This window comes from Thalassophryne amazonica, chromosome 2 (genome assembly GCF_902500255.1).
Source record: "Thalassophryne amazonica chromosome 2, fThaAma1.1, whole genome shotgun sequence".
Taxonomy (NCBI): Eukaryota; Metazoa; Chordata; class Actinopteri; order Batrachoidiformes; family Batrachoididae; genus Thalassophryne; species Thalassophryne amazonica.
In genome coordinates this window covers 37,944,321-37,959,990 of record NC_047104.1, presented here as the reverse complement: position 1 = coordinate 37,959,990, position 15,670 = coordinate 37,944,321, and the positions used below count along the sequence as shown (strand labels likewise).

Genomic DNA, 15,670 nt, shown 5'->3' with positions numbered 1-15,670 from the left:
GCAATTTTCGATTTTAAAGCCGAGGCCGTTATGTATTGTGATAACGATACAAAAATCCTGGCTGCAGCCTGCTCCAAATTTATGTCTGAATTCATCGCTGAAACACTCGTGGATCCTTTTACCTGCGTTACAATCGCCTCGGCGTGTATGAAAGTCTTCCAAACTAACTTTCTTGCTCCAAAAACGCTGGCGATCCCCTCCACCGACAATTATAGAACGAAGCATAAAAAATATTCAGACGTGGCCGTGCAATGGTTAGAATGGGTTGCTGAGATGCAAAACATTATCATCGATCATGCTCTAAACAGGGGCGAGAAAAAAATAGGAGGTTATTATGTTGATGGGTATGCCCGGATTGACAGCCGGATAAAAGTGTGGGAGTTTCTCGGGTGTTTTTACCGCGGGTGTGCAAGGTGTTTTACACAGCACGAAATAAACCCTCTCACAAACACCTCATTTGGAGAGCTCCACGCCGCGTGTCAGAAAAAAATAGCCTTTCTGCGGGCTATGCCGGGCGTCACCCTCAGCATAATTTGGGAGCATCAGTGGCTTGAAATGAGGCTGAGGGATGAGAGCGTTCGGTGTTTCCTTGCCCGCAGGGGGTTACCGGCCCCCCTCGAACCTCGCGACGCTTTATACGGCGGTCGGACTTGCGCGGCCCGTCTGAGGTACACGGCTAAGCAAGATGAGATGGTCTATTACGTCGACGTGACCTCGCTGTATCCTTACGTTAACGTAAATTTCACATATCCCACGGGGCATCCGGAAATTATCGAGAGAAATTTCCGAGACCCCAGGACTTATTTCGGGCTCATCAAAGCCATTGTGTACCCACCCCGGGGGCTAAAATTCCCCGTCCTCCCACACAGAACTCCTCACGGTAAACTGGTGTTTACTCTGTGTCGCACCTGCGCTGATGAAAATAATCAAGCTGCAGCGTGCACACACAGTCAGCAGCAGAGAGCTCTGTCTGGGACTTGGACGACCCCGGAATTCCACAAAGCTCTGGATACAGGCTATGCTGTAGCTAAGATTTTTGAAGTCTGGCATTTTGAGGAAAAAAGTGATAAAATCTTTGAGGGGTACGTAAACACCTTAAAACACAAGCAGGAAGCCTCTGGTTTCCCCCCCGAATTTGATAAAGACCCCGAGAGCAGAGAAAAATATATCATGGACTACTGGCTGAATCAGAAGATTCGTTTAGACCCAGAAAAAAATCAGTCACAATCCGGCAAAACGACAGATGGCTAAGATCTGCCTCAACTCCTTCTGGGGGAAATTCGCCCAGAGGGCAAATCTGACGCAGACCGCGCTCGTTAAAAACGCTGACGATCTGTTCAGGTATCTGTTTTCTGAAGAGTACGAGGTCACATATCTAACATTCCTCAGCAGTCAGGCAGCTATGGTTCAATGGAGGTACGGCCCGCGGTACGTCAGCCGACCGGGTAAAACCGTCAATATTTTCATCGCGGCATTTACAACGGCGTACGCGCGTTTGACCTTGTACGGTTTTATGGAGGCTGTGGCAAATCCTGACAGGATTCTGTATTATGATACCGATAGCCTGATTTACGTTTGTAGGCGGGGTGAAACCCCGCTGCCTACCGGTAATTATTTGGGGCAGCTCACCGACGAGTTGAACGGCGACGTCATCACAGAGTTTGCAGCGGCGGGACCTAAACGTTACGCATATAAAACCGCACGAGGTAAAACGGTCATGCGTGTGAAGTGGATCACTCAAACCCACGAAAGCTGTCAGAAAATAAACTTTGACAGTCAAAGATCTGGTCGAGGGTTATATAAAAGATCCCGCCCTCGCTGCATCTATCAAAACGCCGCAGCAGGGAATTAAACGTCATAAAAGCAGTTTCAGTTTGACAAACGTGTCATTTCAAAAATCCTTCAGGGTGGTGTATGACAAGCGGCGTCTTTTAAAGGACGGGGAAACCGAACCGTTCGGATTTTGAAACATGTCTCACTCTGGAAATACGGTGGAGATTGACCCCAGACTTCAGCTCCCATTCTCCTGTCTCATTGTTGGACCGAGTGGTTCGGGAAAGACTGTGTTTGTGAAAACATTGCTGGAAAATTGTAGCCACGCTATGAGATATGTGCCTGACAACATTGTATGGCTGTATACGTCTGAACAACCTCTGTATTCTGAACTGAAGAATAAAAATATTAAATTTGTAAGAGGACTCCCTGACTCATTTCTGGACGACAGCCTTTTCCCTGAAGGTCAGAGCCATCTGGTTATTTTGGACGATCTCATCTTTCAAGCAACGGATCATCCTGAAGTTGTAAGAATTTTCACCCAGTGCAGACATCACCGGAATATGAGCGTCATCATGATCACACAGAACGTGTTTCATAAAGGGAAATACAGTTGAACCATCAGTTTGAATTGTAATTATATGGTGCTGTTTAAAAATCCCAGAGACAAGTTACAGATGAACATTCTGGCTCAGCAAATGTTTCCCGGCAGAAAACAATTTTTTTTGGAGGCACTTGATGATGCTACGAGCGTACCTTACGGGTATTTATTACTGGATTGCACGCAGGAGTGTCCAGATCAGTTCAGACTGAGATCGGGATTACTCCCGCATGAGTGGCCCACAGTTTATTTACAGAAAGATAAACGGACATGAGCTCTCTTTTAAAAAGGAACGCCCCCGCTCTTAAAGCGCTAATCAGAGCCGGGGCGAGGGAGCGTCACTACAGCCTGAAGACCTGCAGGCCGGAGCTTCTGAAAACTTTATCCGAGATCGCTTTGAATATATTAAAGGGGAATATCGCCTTGGGCGACTCTCAATTCCGGGCCTTGAAAAAACGAAAAAGAGTTTTACGTCTTCTGGCCGACAGAAAAACCAGTTATAAAAAGAAGCGGGGAGTGTTGATTCAGACGGGCGGCTTTCTCCTGCCTCTGCTCGCCGCGGCCCTGCCCGTTATAATGAGTCTAATAGTACCCAGAGGATAATGGCGTTCAAAGCGGCGCAAAAGATGTTTTTACTCACTCCACAGCAGATGGTTCAACTCGGTCATTCCGTTCCGCCGAGCAGAAATAACATCAGACAAACGGCGGAAAATGATTTAGACTCGCGAATGCGAGGTATACTGGAAGAACGTACTCACTCTCCTTATGAAAAAATTAAAAAGTATGAGGCTCTGCTGCAGCGCTATTTAACCCTGATCAAGCAGGGGGAACTCGAATCACGCCTTTCACCCCCGCAAGAGACTCGCGTCGCTAAGCAACCTGAGGAGGAGGGGGTGGAGGAGGAGGAGGAGGAGGAGGATGAGACTGTCACAGAGGTCCTGAAGAATATCCCCTCCAGAGAGCGTAGAAACGCTGAATATATTATGAGGAAATTATTGAAGGGTGATACGCGCTGGAGTCCGTCGGGGGAATTTATTTACAAGGGGAAAGTCGTGAGGGGGTCTCACGCCATAGATCTTATGAAACATCTCGGATCCTCGTTCAAGAAATCGAGCCCCCCTACAGGCTGGGTGAAGTTCCTCAATATTTTACAGGAGCAGAACATTCCGGTGGCGTGCGCATCAAACCCGCAAGCCCGCGAGCAGTTTCAGAAGCTTAAAAAAGGCCGGAGCAGCTCGCCGGATGAATCCCTTCTTTTAACCGATTCGCCGGCCAGGAAGAAACTTAAGAAAAAAAAAGACTTCCAACACTGGGAAGGTTTCTCACCATAAAAGGAGGGTATCGAATTAAAAACTGACTGGATATTATGATCAAGATTCTTTAAAATACATCGCAGTCAGTCACGTTTTTGTATATTGTTACTAATAAAACACCGACTGAAACTCATCTCCGGCCTTCATCACTTTTATTCGGAATACGGTTTAAAAAACAACTTTCAACACTTCTCTACTTAATAACAACGATGCAAAAACATTAAAGGTATGATCGGGGGTGCATTTTCTACACATCTGGGACATTTTTCACAAAACAAAAAACATAAAAAAAATCAAAGGTCAAAGCTTCTTTCTACATTTAAAAACGGGGGGTTTACATTATGCAAACGCGATAAAACTTTAAAGGTATGATCGAAAGGCCGCTCTCACACATCCATCCCGTTTTCAGGCGAAAAACACACAAAAAAAATTTAGGATCAAAGATTAACACTTCTTTCTGTACTTAATAACAATGTTTTAAAGCGTGCAAACGCGATAAAACTTTAAAGGTATGATCAGAAGGTCGCTCTCACACATCCACCCCGTTTTCAGGCGAAAAAAAACACATAAAAAAAATCAAAGGTCAAAGGTCAAAGCTTCTTTCTACGTTTAAAAACGGGGGTTTACATTATGCAAACGCGATAAAACTTTAAAGGTATGATCGGGAGAGCGTTCTAAGACGGGGGTTACATTTTGCACACGGAAAAACATAAAAAAAACAGGAACGCCGGTTAACACAAGCCGTGACAATATTTAAACTCATGCAGAGGCCCTGCTAGCTGGTTACAGGAGGTATTGCAGCTTTTCTTAAGGCAATAACAATATCTTTTCACAAAATCAGAAACCAAATCATCGTTCGCGATAGTATTTTCGGAGTATAAAGACACCACGTTCCGGTACGACTTCCCACTGGCTCTGTTATACAGATAATACACGCAGTGTTGTCCGCATACGTCGGATAACTCGTGCTGAAGCTGCTTGTTGTGATACAGAATGTTTTTAACATCTGGGAGATTCTCCAGATATCGCAGGATGCTTTTAGGGTAGTAATCAAAGTCAGGGCTGAGGCCGAACGAGTCAAAAAATGTGGCTCGACCATTTTTTTCAACGGTGAGCGCTAACCAGTGTTCCCCCGGTAAATGTCTAGGGTGGGTGTTTACAATGAAATATACGGGAGGGCCTGGCTTGATCCGGAATAACTCGTCAGACGCAAAAACACCGGCAAACAGGTCTCCTATTAAGCCCCTCATAACAGCGTCCAATTCCAGGGTGTTCATCAGTAAAAATCCACAAGGACCTGTCGCTTGGAATTAATCTCCAGGAGAGAATCATAACACGCGTACACTATCAGCGTGGTGGTATGCGGAGTAGCGACTCTGAATCTCATTTCAAGTCGCAGGGTGCCTGTGGAGACGGGGCTCAGAGCGCCGCTGTCCTCCTCCGGGTTTAAATTGAAGACGTACAGCGCGTAGCCGTGCGCAAAATCCTCCCGGTCTATACAGAGAGGCTGGTCTTTGAGGTGTCGTCCGGTCGCGGTGTAGAGATTGTAAAACTCCCTGACAGAGAGTTCGTTGTTAAATTCAGGCTGGAAAGCTTTAGCCGGCAGCTGTCTTCCCGTTTTGACTGAGTGCGAGGTACTCCAGGTCATAGTGTGCAAATTCAAACGGGGACAGATCTCTTCTCCCACTGAATGCATTGTGATTCACCATACCCAGAACCACATATTTGGGCATGGTTCCTAAAAACAGGTTCTCCTGGTTGCATATCCTGGAATGGCTGGGGATCACGTAAGTCTTAACGTTGATTCGTGATAACGGGTACACGGCGTTCCCTTTCATGAGAGCCGCGGAGTGGCCCAATCTCACTGCAGGGGATACGGTGACTTTCTTAACGAATAGGGACGCGCCCAGAATTTTCAGCTTGAAAGTGGAGGCCGCCAGCCCCATCAGGCAGAAAGCATCGCTGGCTTGAATTAATTTAACTCTTAGATCAATGTTATTCAGAAGAAGCCTCTCGCAGAAAAATATGTCCGCGTGCAGCGGACCCTGAACTTGAAATTCACGCGATTCGGCGCTAAAACGCGCTCTGCTCACGAGGCCTTTATTCGGGCCCGCGACATCCACAGCGGTCGAATTGTGCTGACCCGGGGTGTCCTTGTAAAACAAACCGCCCGTGAACTGCGATTTCAATGAAGCGGGGGAAAAGTTCAGCAGCGTCTCAATCATTGCCCTGTACGGGTGCGTCGCGCTGGACTGGGAAATCAGCCGGTCACCCAGAGTCACGTCGACTTGTGAGAAAATCGTATTGAGAGGATAATTTATGACGCCCACGCGGGCGTCATTAGCCAGGTCAGTCCCGTCGGCGTTTGTAATTTTCATTCGCAGATAAAGCAGCGTATTATTGAGGTCTAAATACCTCTCACCGTCTCCGGGGATAAAAAACTCGATAGGGCCCATGTCCGTCAGAGCTGATAATGGGCTGACTTCAACGTATTGGCTTTGCTCGATGGACAGCTGGGTCCCGGGGACGGCGAATAAATCCAGTTCGCTCATGGTGCATTCGGGGGAATTATTTCGCAAAAGAGACATTGTTTAAGAGAAAATATCCCCGGACAACCTCCTCTTCTTATGCTTCCTTCGAACTGTTCTGCTTTTTCCGGGGGTCTTTCGCTTTTTAACCGTTTTGACCCGTTTCCCCGGGGGGCGTTTCCGGGGCCTTCTTGAGAGCACCATGATCCCGGACCCCCGCTGCTGCTCGGGCTCCTGACTCCGTCCGGCCCTCTCAACAACGCGGCTCACTACGTCGGAAGCGATGCTTCGGGCTGCGTTTTTCAGGTGAGGTTTGGCGATCGTGTATCCTTGTTTAATCAGCGGCGACACAAATTTGAACAGTTTCGAAAATATGTTCCCGAGCCCGCGCCCGTACATAACAGGAGCGCCGTGGAAGCCGTGAAGGCCGTTCCCGACTTGATTTTCATAGTAAGGCACAAATCTATAAATGTCGGCTTTGTGCGCTGCCCCAGCCATTTTTTTTTTATCCCGCCGGTTTAAAATGTAATGTCACAACCACTTTACCGTATCTGAAATCCACCGTTCGATCTTGATCGCTTTTGATTTCGATGCGTATTGTCTCAATATGTCTTTTGGAGACCGGGATGTAATAAGCGGGGTTGAATTTCTTTGTAATTATTTCCCCGAAACGACCTCCAATTTCGAACGCTCGGAGGAGAGGAGCAAAAGCGTCACCCACCGCCTGAGGCTGTACAACGTCTGTATAACAGAACAGGTGATACATCCCTGCTTTTATATCGGGGTAGCGGGGACAGCTCGTGACCCCGGGTCCGCATCTCAGCCATTGATTAGGCTGCATCCCCAGCATGTACGCCGTCGGGGCTTCAAAATATACCTGGCTGGTACCGTCTCCTTCCCACAGAAACTTTTTCTGGATATCGTCATAGTTTAAAGTCAGATTCGGATCTATAGTCTTCAAACGAGGGTTTATCAGCCCTGCAATAACCTCAAAGTTATCATAATATCCCGTGTCAAAATATCGCGAGTGAACGGCGAGTTTGTTCTTGCCCGTAATTTTCATCACCTGGAACGTACAGGAAGGATTTCCGGGATATTTAACCAGGTGTGCGGATAAGAAATTTCCGTCAGCGCCACATCCCAGTCACCCTCTAGATCCAGGTGTCGAGCCAAGTCCACCTGGTAGCATGAAATTGTGTTGTCCGGGAATACTTTTAGGCTGGCGTTTGAAGGCAGAGTCATATAAAATCCGTGTTTCAGATCCCGATCCATTTCTCATATGTCGGTTGAAGATGGAAGTTCTCATATTTATACGGCCATCAGCTGGTCCGCGGGAACCCAGGAATTTTTCCATCTGACAAATACAAATTTCTTCCCCTTGGTAAAACGTTCACGAATAATTTCTTGAACCTGATGCAGTCTGTCTTTTGCTATTTTAACCTTCTGCAATTCTGGTTCATAGAATGAACCTTCAATGATCTCGCCGTCATAATCTTTCAATTTATAAACGGGCGGCGTACGTTGTATACATTCTGACACCGTGAACATTTCATCCGTAAAACTTTGTTCATATTTTTTATCAAAAACTCCCCTGAGCTTGGAGACCCTGACTATATCTCCGACCTTATATTTACACTTCACAGGCCTCCTGCGTAGGGTGGATGCCCCGTACAAATTTTGAAACACTTGATCGACATTTCGATCATTAACCTCATTCGGCCTCATCTTAATGCTTTTATGATAACTCTCGTTATAAGCCGTGAGTAAAGACGGTAGGACGTCGATGTATCTTCTCGTGTTTTTAGCAGTAAAATATCTCCACATTCTCGTCTTTAGCGTGCGATTAAACCTCTCGACAACCGAGACTTTCAGATCACTTGCGGTGGCAAAATGTAGAATCCGGTGTTTTTTCATTAAATCCTTGAACGGTTTGTTAAAAAACTCTTTCCCGGCATCAGTCTGCATCTTCAGAGGCACCCCGCTCTGCTTTAAGAGTGAGGCAAAGGCCTGTGAGACTTTGCGCCCTTGCTTTGACTTCAGAGGTCTGGCATACGCTTTTTTTGAGAAGATATCGATAACGGTCAGCAGGTACTTGTACCCGTCGTTAAAATCTGATAACCCCTGCATGTCGCATAAATCCGCCTGAAATTGGTTAAGCGGGTTTGTGACAAATACTCTATTTCTTGGAAAATGCGTCCTGGCAGGTTTGTGTAATGTGTATGCATCTTCCCCCGACAGGAAATCTCTGATATGCTTCATACAAATTTTAGAGCCGTGTTGATCGGTCATAGCCCTGCGTAAACGCTCCGGCCCTCCAAAACTCCCCGGATTTACCGGACTATAATATACATCCTTCATTAAACCCTCATCACCCATCTTTTAAGACGGATCTCTTCAGAATGATGAACCGGATAGTCCTTTTGCATTTTTATATGTTTTAGCGACCATAAATATTAGTCTTTTGTTTTAAATAGGAGCTCTTGGAAACGTTAAATTGAACTCTGATTCAGCACCGCGGAGAGCGCTCACAGAGCAGCCTCGAGCTTTTAATAAGACCGTGTTAAAACCCCTCATTAATTCATACAAGCACCTTTTTTCCACCAAAACCTCGTTTGTATGACTCTGTCTTGCAATATGAAGCGCCTTGGGGCAACTGTTTTGTTGTGGTTTTGGCGCTATATAATGATATTTAAAAAAACAAACAAAAAAAAGCAGGTTTTTCTTCAGTCGTCTGGGTTATAGACGGCTACCATCCCCTCCAGGTCGAGATCTGCGTCTTCACCGAAACGTGTACAGTTCGTTGATCTTTGCTTCAAAATTATCAGTGTATTTCAGCTCAGTGAGGATGTTTTCTACCGCCCCCTGAACCCTCGCAGCCGATGGGTTGAGGAAGCGCTGGGCTAGGAGCTTTACCACAGCCGGGATGAAGGTCGGTCTCCAGAGTCTCACCATTAATCTCTCAAAATGTCCGGTAAAGAAATATTCATTTAACGGGTCCAGGCATTCGTGCTGGCGCTGGCTGGGGTGATCGATCTCACACCCGTAACAGAGTTTTTGTCTGTAACTTTTGATCACAGCCAAAAGTAAGTGTGCCACGCCGACTTTCACCATTTTCAGGAATTCCTCTGACAGGAACCCGTCAGGCCGGTCAGATGCGAAAGATGTGGCGTATTTCTCAGCCGGCTCGAGGTCTTGTACCTCCCGCGGACTCGCGGCCTCCGTGACAGCGGGAAGAGACCCCACGCCTCCCGGGCTGGAAAGCGCGTGAGAAGGATGGATCTCGCCCCAGACCGCCTCGAGCTGAACTCCCCACGGGCTCTCGTACCCGCCGCGGGTCCGTGAAGCCTGGCTCAGGGACGGCGGGTCTCTTCCACAGTCGAGCGCGCAGTCACAAGCGATGTCGTCGGCCACTGCAATGGGAGAGGTTGAGGAGCTCATGCTGGTTCGTCGTCCGATGCTTGAATGAGATGTGGTCCCCTGGTTTTTATAGAAATCCCCGTGCATGCGGGGAGGAGCTATGTCAGAGTTTTTTTTTTTTTTTTTTTTTTTTTTTTTTTTTTTTTAAGTAAAAAGAGGGGCCAAGTTTTTTCGGACTTCGATAACGTCCCTCCAGGCCAGGCACCTTGTAAAGAGGCTCGTAATCCTGTCGTTGCAGGTGTTGAACATCTCATGCCAGCTCTCAGCCGCAGCTGTGACGCTTCTGACATGGCCGCTGGCACTAACCCGCTCCAACTTAATTTCACCCTCAGAGACAGTGTCAGGAGGTCCACGCTGAAATATCACCCTATAGCGAGGCCCCTGGGTGCTGAGCCAGGTGAGTTGGAAGCGTGTTTTCTTCTTTTCCGGCGTCCGATCTCCTGGAGGTTCAGGGTTGACCGTGTCGCGAATCATCGAGCCCGCCGCCGCGGAGAAGACACCCCAATCGGCGGAAGTAAGCGCCACCTGTGGGGTTCCTTGAGTGGCAGTCTCACCCTCGGCCAGAGTGAAGAAACTTACTTGGGCATAATACGGGTCGAACGTGTAAGTTAAACGTTCGTGCCCCTCCAGGCTGTACGTCAGATCTTCCTCCGGTATCGGCTGGCTCAGACGGCTGACGTACATCCTCGCTTTTTTTGGAGCGAGCGAGCCTTCTGTTGTCATGGTGATGTTAACCGGGGTCTCGCAGATGTAGCGGAGGATCGGAGTTCGTCTCGCCATGGTGAATGCTGTATGTCACTCTGTCGTCGGAAAGGGGATTTTTAAACCCTTCTTCGTCCGCGGGGCGTAATTCCTCACCTTTTGCTCTAAAAAACACTGTTTGGCGTAAGTGATAAGGAGCATTGTTGATTGTTCGGGCTCGGGGCAGCATCTCCGCTCAGCGGGTGTCCCGCGCCCCATGATCGATCGGCTAATATCTTAAAAGAAAACATCATCTGGCGTGAGTGATAAGGAGCATTGTTTACTGTTCTTCGGGTTCATCACCTCGGGGCAGCATCTCCGCTCAGCGGGTGTCCCGCCACACACACACACACACACCCACTCACACAGACACAGTTAGCGTCTGCAACAGGTTTTACAGCCGTGGGGTCATGTTTCCGCGAGCGGCTCTATGCGTGGGTATTTGACCGTCTTGCTGCAAAGACTTACAGCCGAGAGACGGCTATTTGTTTCCCTTCTTTAATTTATGAATTAAAAAACAGAAAACGAAACGTAATAATTTAAGAATTAAAAATATTAAAGGGGCATTAAATAATAGACACTGATTTATGTTTAATTATTTCAGAATTAGTTAATTCTTTAATACATTAAAAAGATCTAGGTATTTTTAATCATTCTTTAATTCATGAAATAAAATGACATTAAAATATTAGACCCTGGGTGGGAGGGGAGGTATGGCTTGGAGGCGGTGCTTGGCCGGGGTTAGGGGAGGAGCTTGGGGGTGGGGCTAGGGGAGGAGCCAGGGGCGGAACTAGGGGAGGAGCCGGGGGCGGGGCTTAGGGGCGGGACATACTGACATCATCGACTCTGGATGTGACGTCATAAGGGGCGGGGGCTCGGAGGCGGGACTAGGGGCGGGGCATAATGACGCCATCGATTATGATTGGCTGTGATGTCATAAGGGGCGGGGCTTGGAGGCGGGACATAGTGACGTCATCGATTCTGATTGGCTGTGACGTCATAGAGGGGGCAGGGCTTAGTGACGTAGTCAGTTTTGATTGGCAGCTGTCACTTTTTTGACGAAAGGTGGGTCAGTTTTCTCTCTTCCCTGTTTTAATGCAAAGCGGCCGGTACACCTGTTGCTGCAAGGACAGACTTCTTTTGGCAAAATCCACAGCACCGCACGTCTCGGCAATCGGAGCCCCAGAGCTCCATAGACGCTGAGAGAGGTTTATATATTTTTAATGACTGGGATTCTTTGCGGGTCTCGCCTCCATATCCCGCGATGGTACCGGAGGCGAAAGACAGTAGATTTTCATTGCGACACCACTCAATCAAACGGGCGTATGAAAAAGTCCCCCAAAATAATTTTCAAGCACAAATAAAAGAAATGTGTACTCACCAAACGTGCCGCAAGACAATATGAAGTTTTAAAAAAAGTAGATCCTTCCGTAAAAGACAAGAAAAAGGTGCAGATGCAAACTGACGTAAATCCACAAATTACAACTGGCGCAATGCATGCTGGGAGAGGGTCTTGTCCGTGACGTCTCGGCAGCGTCCATGATGAGAGGGACAATTTGCGGAGGGCTAAATGTTAGCTGTAAATTTGTCATTTTCAAATGAAGATTTCTCCATTGAATGACAGATCTGGGCTTCTAGATTTACTTTACTACATTCAGAAGGATCTCATGTGTAAATGTAAGTCATTTTTTGTTCAAAAAAAATCTAACTGCATTTTTTTCAATGCAGGTCTCCTTTAAGTTGTCTTAGAAGTAGTGAAAACCATTTTTTTCCCCTCAAAATAGGAAAGCGGGAGACTGGAAATAGCCTACATCATTTGCTCCTGATAAGTGACACACAAGTAATTAAATTAAATTATTAAATTGTGGCTAAACTGACTTAAAAGGGTGGAAGTCTTGTTATTTGTTGCACCTTACCATCACTTCATGACAAACGCAGCACTTCTTACCTGGTTTGTAATGCTGACGTTTCATCTTCTTGAAGCCTTTTTTGTGCTTTTTAACTTTTTTAAGTCCTTTTGGGACTTTGGACAGCATTAGACAAAAAGACATCAGTTAGTGGACAGAAAAACCAGAATCATGCAGATGGACGGACAGACAGACAAACAAACAGAAAGCAGCTTAAAGAGACACTCCTTCACAATCCTTTGTAACAAATCAAAGCTTTTATTTTGAAAATATGAAGGTGCACAGTGTGGTTCAGGACGAATCAGGTTTGTTTCTGGCATGTTCATACATGGTGAAGGTCAAAACCATCAGGATCAAAACTTAGAACCTACTTTGTTAACATATCTGGCAGAACAGAATTTGCCCTCAAACTTTAACACATCCTTATCAACAATTAAGTTAATTTTAAAGGACAAACTAGTCTGGTACCCAGAGAACAAGTTCACATCTGCAGACATTACTTGGTCAGGTACAGAAGAAAACATGCACACGTGTGGTCAGAAATTTATACACACTCATCATGGGCATGTCACAGTAACTTTGGAATTCTGTGTGGATTGGAGAAAATCCAAAATAAATAAGAACAATTTGTTTTTGATGCTATTCTGTTTTTTCTGTTTCCTGTTTCTTCAGCTTGGTAAAAGCTTTGTAAAAACCTTGTAACTGTTAGAAAACTGAAGTGACCCATTACCTAATGAGTGGGTCACCTAGTCTGCTGAGTCTGGTCTGCTTGAGTTTTCTTCCTCAATATCATCAGAGGGAGATTTTCCTTACCACTGTTGCCTGTGTGCTTGCTCTAGGGGTTGGTAGACCTGACTTGTGTGAAGTGCCTTGAGGAAGCTTTGTTGTGATATGGCACTATATAAATGAAATAAAATAAATTCAAACCTGTGCACCAATTTTTTCACCAATTATTCGAACTGCCACCTTATTGTGGTGGGGGAGTTTGCGTACCCGGATGATCCTAGGAGCTATGTTGTCGGGGCTTTGTGCCCCTGGTAAGGTCTCCCAAGGCAAACAGGTCCTAGGTGATGCATCAGACTAAGGGCAGTTCAGAACCTCCATGACCAGTACAAAATCAAGGACCGAGACGTCGCCCGGTATGGCGGAGCCGGGGCCCCACCCTGGAGCCAGGCCTGGGGTTGGGGCTCACGTGCGAGCACTTGGTGGCCGGGCATTAGCCCACGGGCCTGGCTGGGCTCAGCCCGAAAGAGCGACGTGGGCCCGCCCTCCTGTGGGTTCACCACCTGCAGAGGGGGCCATGGAGGTCGGGTGCAAAGAGGATTGGGTGGCAGTCAAGGGCGGGTATCCTGGTCCGTGCTCACAGTCCCTGGCTGTTGGGACATGGAATGTCACCTCGCTGGGGGGGAAGGAGCCTGAGCTTGTGCAGGAGGTTGAGAGATACCGACTAGATATAGTCGGGCTCACCTCCACACACAGCTTGGGCTCTGGTACCCAACTCCTGGAGAGGAGCTGGACACTCCACTTTTCTGGCGTTGCCCATGAGGAGAGGCGGAGAGCTGGGGTAGTATTGCTTATTGCTCCCCAGCTCAGTCACCATGTGTTGGAGTTCACTCCGGTGAATGAGAGGGTCGCGTCCCTACGCCTTCGGGTCGGGGACAGGTCTCTCACTTTTATCTCGGCCTACGGGCCGAGCGGCAGTGCAGAGTACCTGACCTTCTTGGAGTCCCTGGGAGGGGTACTAGATAGTGCTCCGACTGGGGACTCCATTGTTCTCCTGGGGGATTTCAACGCCCACGTGGCCGGCGAAAGTGAGACCTGGAGGGGGGTGATCGGGAGCACGGCCTCCCCGATCTGAACCCGAGTGGTGTTCAGTTGTCGGACTTCTGTGCTAGTCACAGTTTGTCCATCACGAACACCATGTTCGAGCACAAGGATGTCCATAAGTGCACGTGGCACCAGGACATCCTGAGCCGGAGGTCAATGATCAACTTTGTAGTTGTATCATCTGACCTTCGGCCACGTGTATCGGACACTCAGGTGAAGAGAGGGGCTGAGCTGTCGACCGATCACCACCTGGTGGTGAGTTGGATCCGCTGGGAGGGGAGGAAGCCGGTCAGACCTGGCAGGCCCAAACGTATCGTGAGGGTCTGCTGGGAATGACTGGCGGAACCCTGTGTCAGCGAGGTCTTCAACTCCCACCTCCGGGAGAGCTTCTCCCAGATTCCGGGTGAGGTTGGAGACATGGAGTCTGAATGAACCATGTTCTCCACCTCTATTGTCGATGTGGCCACTCGTAGCTGTGGTCACAAGGTCTCTGGTGCCTGTCGCCGCAGCAATCCCCGAACCCGGTGGTGGACGCTGGAAGTAAGGGATGCCGTCAAGCTGAAGGAGGAGTCCTACTTGTCTTTGTTGGTAAGTGGGACCCCGGAGGCAGCTGACAGGTACCAGCAGGCCAAGCGTGCTGCAGCCCATGCGGTCGCAGAGGCAAAAACTCAGGTCTGAGAGGAGTTCGGGGAGGCCATGGAGGAGGATTATTGGTCGGCCTCGAAGAAATTCTGGCAAACCGTCCGACGCCTCAGGAGGCGGAAGCAGCTCTCAACCAGCACCGTCTACAGTGCGGGTGGGGAGCTGCTGACCCTGACTAGGCATGTTGTCGGGCGGTGGAAGGAATACTTCAAGGATCTCCTCAATCCCATCGTCACGTCTTCCAAAAAGGAAGCAGAGACTGGGGACTCAGAGGCGGATTCATCCATCACCCAGGCCGAAGTCAACGAGGTGGTCAGAAAGCTCCTCAGTGGCAAGGCTCCTGGGGTGGATGAAATCGTCCTAAGTACCTTAAGTCTCTGGATGTTGTGGGACTGTCTTGGTTGATACGCCTCTGCAACATCGCGTGGCGGTCAGGGACAGTGCCTCTAAATTGGCAGACCGGGGTGGTGGTCCCTCTGTTTAAGAAGGGGGACCGGAGGGTGTGTTCCAACTACAGGGGGATCACACTCCTCAGCCTCCCTGGTAAGGTCTATTCCAGAGTATTGGAGAGAAGAATTTGACCGATAGTCGAACCTTGGATTCAGGAGGAGCAGTGTGGTTTTCATCCAGGTCGTGGCACACTGGACCAGCTCTACACCCTCCATCGGGTGGTCGAAGGTTCATGGGAGTTCACCCAACCAGTCCACATGTGCTTTGTGGATATGGAGAAGGCATTTGACCGTGTCCCTTCGGGGCACCCTGTGGGGGGTGCTCCGGGAGTACGGGGTCCTTTGCTAAGGGCTATCCGGTCCCTGTACGACCACAGCAGGAGCTTGGTCAAACCTGTTTCCAGTGCACATTGGCCTCCGCCAGAGCTGCCCTTTGTCACCGGTTTTGTTCATTACCTTTATGGACAGAATT

General features: G+C 48.3%; 1 protein-coding gene across 1 annotated transcript in view; it reads right to left on the bottom strand.

Annotated features, from left to right (window-relative positions):
- Positions 1-15,670, bottom strand: part of LOC117503539 (vacuolar protein sorting-associated protein 13C-like) — a 305,374-nt gene that overhangs the window by 242,649 nt on the left and 47,055 nt on the right. The window contains 1 exon segment of the mRNA XM_034162801.1: positions 12,322-12,396. Coding sequence (XP_034018692.1) covers positions 12,322-12,396 — 75 coding nt within the window.